This window comes from Colobus angolensis, unplaced genomic scaffold, assembly GCF_000951035.1.
Source record: "Colobus angolensis palliatus isolate OR3802 unplaced genomic scaffold, Cang.pa_1.0 Scaffold125, whole genome shotgun sequence".
Lineage (NCBI taxonomy): Eukaryota > Metazoa > Chordata > Mammalia > Primates > Cercopithecidae > Colobus > Colobus angolensis.
The window spans coordinates 6218398-6225605 of record NW_012113697.1 but is presented as its reverse complement, the minus strand read 5'-3'; the positions used below and the strand labels follow the sequence as shown (position 1 = coordinate 6225605).

At 46.9% G+C, this 7208-nt stretch overlaps 1 protein-coding gene across 1 annotated transcript in view; it reads left to right on the top strand.

Annotated features, from left to right (window-relative positions):
- The window catches only part of LOC105505458 (ubiquitin carboxyl-terminal hydrolase 43), a 189244-nt gene that overhangs the window by 165654 nt on the left and 16382 nt on the right, over positions 1-7208 (top strand). Inside the window, exons 9-10 of the mRNA XM_011933293.1 lie at positions 2425-2583; positions 4416-4580. Of these exons, the coding sequence (XP_011788683.1) occupies positions 2425-2583; positions 4416-4580 (324 nt within the window). The remainder of the gene's footprint in view (positions 1-2424; positions 2584-4415; positions 4581-7208) is intronic.

Below are 7208 nucleotides of genomic sequence, written 5' to 3'. Positions count from 1 at the left end.
TTTTTTAAAGTGCACTGATTACCAATGTCCTGATGGGCTGATGACTGGTAATTTGGAAGACACCGAACTATACAGAAATCTAGGATCTTTGCTCATTAATTCATTGCACAAATATCTATTAAGTACCCGTTCTATGCCAGACACTGCACTAGGTCCTGGAGCTTCAGTGATGAACAAGACAAATACGAGGCCTGCCCTCATGGGACTTCAGTCTCACTTTGGGGACAGACAATAAAAAGATGCTTATCGTTTTAGCACTCTCACTACCTGGCATTTTGAAAGGGTGACTGATTGACTGATTGACTGTGTCTGTGATAGATATAAGGCCTCTCCAAGGACGTCACATTTAGTCTCAGAGCTAAGGATGAGATAGAACTAGCTATGTGAACAATGGGAGGAATTGCATTATGAGCAGAGCCCATAGCATGTGCAAAGGCCCTGAGGCAGAAAACATTCAGTGTGTTTAAGACATGATGAGAGCCTGGATGAAGTGCGGCCATTTGGGGCTAAGTGACGAAGGGTGGGGCTGGAGAAGTGGGCAGGACACTCTAGGCCATGGATAGGAGTTTGCATTTTTTCCAAAGGGATGATAAATCATTTAAAGGTTCTAAGCAGAGGAGTGAAGACATAATCTAGTGTACAAATCAAACTAGTTGCTCTGCTGTATGGAGAATATGTAGAAGGGATCTAGAGTGGAAGTTGGAATTCCAGTTAGGAGGGTGCTTCAGGGGCTGAGTGAGAGACACCATTGGCTGAGATGCTGGTGTTGACAATCAAGATATTCGAGACATATTTTGAAAGTAGAATCAATAGATCTGGCTTTTGGACTAGGTGTGGAGTGGAAGGAAAAGCAAGAGCAAAGATGAACTCCTAGGTGGCTGACTTGGATTACTGTGGAGGTCAGCAAACTGTGACCCACAGGCCAGATCCAGTCTAGGGCCTGTTTGTTGTTGTTGTTGTTTGAGATGGAGTCTTAATCTGTTGCCGGGGCTGGAGTGCAGTGGCACAATCTCAGCTCACTGCAACCTCTGCCGCCTGGGTTCAAGCTATTCTCCTGCCTCAGCCTCCCAAGTAGATGGGAATACAGGCGCCCACCACTATGCCCAGCTAATTTTTTGTATTTTTAGTAGAGACGGAGTTTCACTATTTTGGCCAGGCTGGCCTTGAACTCCTGACCTTGTGATTCGCCCACCTTGGCCTCCCAAAGTGCTGGGATTACAGGCGTGAGCCACTGTGCCCAGCTGGGTTTTTTTTTTTGTTTTTTTGTTTTTACTTTTTTTACTTTATTAATAATTCATGGATTAAAAACGGTTTTTACAATTTTAAAAGTGGGAGAAAGACGTGCAGAATGTGTATCAGAGAACATGTGGCCATATGTGACCTGCAAAGCCTCAATATTTGTCATCTTGTCCCTTATGGGAAAAGTTTGCAAACCTCCAGATTACTGAGTTATGCTGTCATTTGCTGACACGTAGAGGGCAAGGAAAAGGATATTTTGTTGTGGTTGTTTGAGAAGTGGTGAGAATATGTATGAACTTTCCTTAGACGTTTGACTTCAGTTCTTAGAAAGAGGTATGCCATGAACCCAATTGTGATTCTCATCTTCACTTTTATTGCATACCTAATCAGAGATATGCATTTTGAAGCTTCTCAGAAGAAATGAGGTGAATGCTGACATTATTGTTTGGCTACCTGATTTGGGAGCTCCCTTTTATTAGAGATTTTGCCTGAGGAAGGGGTAGAATATTCAACTTACAATAACAGTACTCTTGGCCGGGCATGGTGACTCACGCCTGTAATCCCAACACTTTGGGAGGCCGAGGTGGGTGGATCACCTTAGGTCAGGAGTTCGACCAGTCTGGCCAACATGGTGAAACCCCGTCTCTAATAAAAATACAAATATTAGCCGGGTGTGGTGGCAGTCACCTGTAATCCCAGCTACCCAGGAGGCTGAGGCAGGAGAATTGCTAGAACCTAGGGGACAGAGGTTGCCGTGAGCCGAGAAGGTGCCACTTCACTCCAGCCTGGGCAAAAGAGCGAAACTCTATCAAATAAATAAATAAATAAACAAACAAACAAACAAACAAACAAATAAATAAATAAATAAATCACTCGTTATCAGTAAGAATCTGTGGGTATAAAAAGAGCGAAACTCTATCTCCAAAATAAATAAATAAATAAATAAATAAATAAATAAATAAATAAATAAATAATAAAATCACTCGTTATCAGTAAGAATCTGTGGGTATAACCTGTTGATCTTTTCTGATTCCAAAAAAGTTCATTTCTGGCCAAAAAATGGACTGTGTTTTTTTTTTTCTCATTCTGGTTTAAACATACCACTTTTTCAGCTATGCCAGTGGGAAATGTCTTCCTACCTTTTGGGGCTCCAGTAACTGAGACTTGGGGTTGGGACCTTTGCAGCCTACTGCCGGAACTCTCTGGATGGCCAGTGGTACAGTTACGATGACAGCACGGTGGAACCGCTTCGAGAAGATGAGGTCAACACCAGAGGCGCTTACATCCTCTTCTATCAGAAGCGGAACAGCATCCCTCCCTGGTCAGCCAGCAGCTCCATGAGAGGTAGGTGCTGCTGCTCATGACAGGAGGGGGTGTGGTGAAGTCACTTAAAGAACTGGGAAGAGGCTCAGCAGGACCAGGAGAGGTTGGCAAGGATCTGACAGAGGAAGCCCAGGCTGCTGCTGTAGAATCTGAGTAGCACAGACTAGTTGCTCATTTGCCAGGGTGTGGGAAGGATAGATGATAATTCAGGAAAGGGGAAAAGGATAATTATTTGTATTCAGGGCAGGTGACACTTGGCAGTGTGGAATTCCATATTCCTAGTCTCATATCACAGCAGGTTTTATTAGGTGTATGTAATATGTACTGATGTCAGTCCTGTTGGAAAGGCAGGGCAGTTATAAAGGATCCTGGACTTTTCTAGGAAAGGTACCTTTTTTTTTTTTTTGAGAGGGAGTCTCGCTCTGTCACCAAGCTGGAGTGCAGCGGCATGATCTTGGCTCACTGCAACCTCCGCCTCCCGGGTTCAAGCAGTTCTCCTGTCTCTGCCTCCCAAGTAGCTGGGACTACAGGCACGTGCCACCACCATGCTCGGCTAATTTTTGTATTTTTAGTAGAGACAGGGTTTCACCATGTTGGCCAGGATGGTCTCGATCTCTTGACCTCTTGATCCGCCCGCCTCAGCCTCTCAAAAGGAGCTGTTTAAACACTGCTGCCCTCCAGGAATTAATTTATTAGACAGCCTCAAACTTACTTGGAACTGGAGAAAAAAAGTGCCAAAGCTGACCCTTTCGTGTGATTTGTTTCATGCTGCAAACCAACTGTCCTTATCTTTGGGACGAGAGAGCATTAAAAAAAAAAAAAAAATTAAGCAGATTTTCTCCTAACAGTTATCAGAAAATGGCCAAAAAAATCCAAGAGTCCTCAGCAGGTCTAAATCAATCCTGACGCAAGTCTAGCTTCCATTTATAGAAGGAGATGTTGAAAAAAGAAGTAAAAACCTGTCCGATTAGAGAAAAGAAGGTTTTCTAACAGTCCGGTATAATAAAGACGATGTATCCCTATGGTGCAAAAGGTAAGCATCCTTACTGCCCATTGTAAAGATTTGGTTTCCCTAAACTTGGGATACACTCCTGTAACATGGCTTATTATCTGCTGAACTGTGCGTACTGGGGCCCTGGCACTGGTAATGAAATGCTGTTACTCTGCCTCTGGCTATAGTTCTGAGTAATACAGTCCTTTGACTCTGGAAAAGAAACAAAAAACATATTTAGGACGCCAAAGCTGGTGACAAGGAATTTCATGGAAAGCATTTCAATGCTTGTCAACGTACTTTCCTTTGCTGCTGTTGTTGGTGTTTTGTTTCTTATTTTTTGAGATGGAGTTTCACTCTTGTTGCCCAGGCTGGAGTGCAGTAGTGCAATCTCGGCTCACTGCAACCTCCGCCTCCCAGGTTTACACGATCCTCCTGCCTCAGCCTCCTGAGTAACTGGGATTACAGGCGCCTGCCACCACACCCGGCTAATTTTTTGTATGTCTCGTAGAGATGGGATTTCATCATGTAGGTCAGGCTGGTCTCGAACTCCTGACCTCAGGTGATCCGCTCGCCTAGGCCTCAGTAAGTGCTGGGATTCCAGGCGTGAGCCGCTGCGCCCGGCCCATACTTTCCTTTTTGTGCTCAAATGCCTCTCCCTAAACTTGTAGGCTTCGTCATATGGGTACCCAGTCATGAGTTTCCTCTCTCGTCATTGACTGGTTTCTGCAGTTCTGCTCTGGTTCTGTAGTTCCGGGGCTGAAGGATGGGGCCGGAATGGGGATCTGGCTGTGAGATGCTCCCCTAGGACTCTGAAGGGCTAGGGTTGGGCTCAGCCTCCGTCTCTGTGTTTCCTCCACAGGCTCTACCAGCTCCTCCCTGTCGGACCACTGGCTCCTACGGCTCGGGAGCCACGCTGGCAGCACAAGAGGAAGCCTGCTGTCCTGGAGCTCCGCCCCCTGCCCCTCCCTGCCCCAGGTTCCCGACTCTCCCATCTTCACCAACAGCCTCTGCAACCAGGAAAAGGGTACGTTGGTTACATGTGCTTGGTTTATTTTCATTTCCTGTAACGTCCATTGTTATTGCTTTGTATGAAAGCCCTGTCACTTCATAGCCTCGAATGGAAAGCGTCCATCATTACGAGAGGTTTGTTCATCTCTTAAATGGGGTCTTCTACGACCTGCCCTTCCTTGCCCGCTTCTCCCCATCCTCTTCCCTCCAGCCACAGGTACCTTTTCTCTGCCCCTGTGTAGCTTACTGTCATAAACAAGTAAACCTGGGAACACGGTACTTAAAGAAGGAAGAATGGCAAAGAGAATCAGGGAAGAGGGTATCCGGGCCCGGGGTGGAGGAGGGAGGGTGCACAGGGTCCTGGAGATAGGGCGGGAGGGGAATATCTTTCTAGGGGGTGACACTGAGCAGAGCCCCGAGTGAGACACAGTGACTTGTGTAGAAGCCTAGGGTGTGTTCCAGGAGAGGAGCCCTCCAGGGTGAAGGCTGGGAGTGAGCATTGGGTGTGTGAGGGGCTAAAGAAACCAGAGCTGTGGCCAGGAGTAGAGAGAGCAGGAGTGGACAGGGGCCATGTCAGAACTTACCTTTCCGAGCTTGAGGTATAAAGTTTTAACTCTTCTAAGTGTAGTGGATAGCGAGTGGAGAGGTGGTTTTTGTTTTGTTTTGTTTTAATGCTTCTGTTTTAGTCATTGTTTTTAAAAAATTGACACATAATAATTGTACATATATATGGGGTACATGTGAAATTTTGATACATGTGTACAATGTGTAATGGCCAAAGTAGGGTATTTAGAATATCCATCACCTCAAACACTTATCATTTCTTTGTGCCGGGAACATTTCACATCTCTTCTAGCTATTTATATTAACTGTAGTCACTTTCCTGTGCTATTAAACATAAGAACTTATTTTATCTAAATGTGTATTTGTACTTTTTTTTTTTTTTGAGACAGAGTCTCACTCTGTCGCACAGGCTGGAGTCCAGTGGCGCAATCTCGGCTCACTGCCACCTCTGCCTCCCAGGTTCGAGCGATTCTCCTGCCTCAGCCTCCAGCTGGGATTACAGGCACCTGCCACTACACCTGGCTAATTTTTGTACTTTTCATAGAGATGGGGTTTCATCATGTTGGTCAGGCTGATCTCAAACTCCTGACTTCACGTGATCTGCCCGCCTCGGCCTCCCAAAGTGCTGGGATTATAGGTATGAGCCACCGCACCTGGCCTAGTTGTACCTATTAACCCACCTCTCTTCATCCACCCCCATTCCCGGCCTCTGGCAACCATCATTCTACTCCATACCCCCATAAAATCGACTTTTTTAGCTTGCTGGAGAGTTCTGAGCAGGGAAGTGGCTGATCTGATTCATAGTTTTTAGAGAGTCTACTCTGGCTGCTGTGTGGAGAATACATCACAGGGAGGCAAGAGTGGGGACGTAGGAAGGTCATTCAGGAGACTAACATGGTTATATCCAGGTGGGAGACAGTGGTGGTTTGAACTAGCATGTTAGGTAAGAGATGGTCAAACTGGATGTATCTTGAAGCTAGAGCTGCTAGGATTTGCCAATGTGGGGTGTGCGGTGTGAAGGAAACAGAAGAGTCAAGGATAACTCCTTGCTTAGGGCCTAAATAACGAGGGGAAGAGCTGCACAGTTAATGAGATGGGAGAAAGTTGGGTAGGAACAGTTCATTTTGGAGGGAAGGCAAGGTTTTTTGACATAGTAATTTGAGACTCCTGGAAGACATCAGTCCCCAGCCTTTTTGGCACCAGGGACCAGTTTTATGGAAGACAATTTTTGCACTGACTCGGGGTGAGGATGGTTTGGGATGAAACTGTTCCACCTCAGATCATCAGCCATGAGATTCTCATAAGGAGCCTGCAACCTGCATCCCTCACGTGCGCAATTCACAATAGGCTTCGTGTTCCCATGAGAATCTAATACCCCCGCTGATCTGACAGGAGGCGGAGCTCAGGCGGTAATGCGAGTGACGGGGAGCAGCTTTAAATACAGATGAAGCGGCCGGGCGCAGTGGCTCACGCCTGTCATCCCAGCACTTTGGGAGGCCGAGGCGGGCGGATCACGAGTTCACGAGATCAAGACCATCCTGGCTAATACGGTGAAACCCCGTCTCTACTAAAAATACAAAAAAAGTAGCCGGGCATGGTGGCGGGCGCCTGTAGTCCCAGCTACTCGGGAGGCTGAGGCAGGAGAATGGCGGGAACCCAGGAGCCGGAGCTTGCAGTGAGCTGAGATTGTGCCACTGCAGTCCAGCCTGGGCGACAGAGCAAGACTCCGTCTCAACAAATAAATAAATAAATAAATACAGATGAAGCTTCGCTCACTTGCCCACCACTCACTTCCTGCTCGGTGGCCCGGTTCCTAACAGGCTGTGGATCACTACTTGTCCACAGCCCAGGGGTTCAGGGGTTGGGGGACCCTGCCAAGACATCACATCAACGTGATAACTGGGGAGTGGAGAGAAATATTTGAGAGTCATCAGCACATGGATGGAACGGTGCTGGCTGAGCTCCCCTGGGGAAATAGTACAGCTGGAAAAGAATGAAGGCTGGGCACAGTGGCTTACGCCTGTAATCCCAGCACTTTGGGAGGCCGAGGTGGGCGGATCATAGGGTCAGGAGTTTGAGA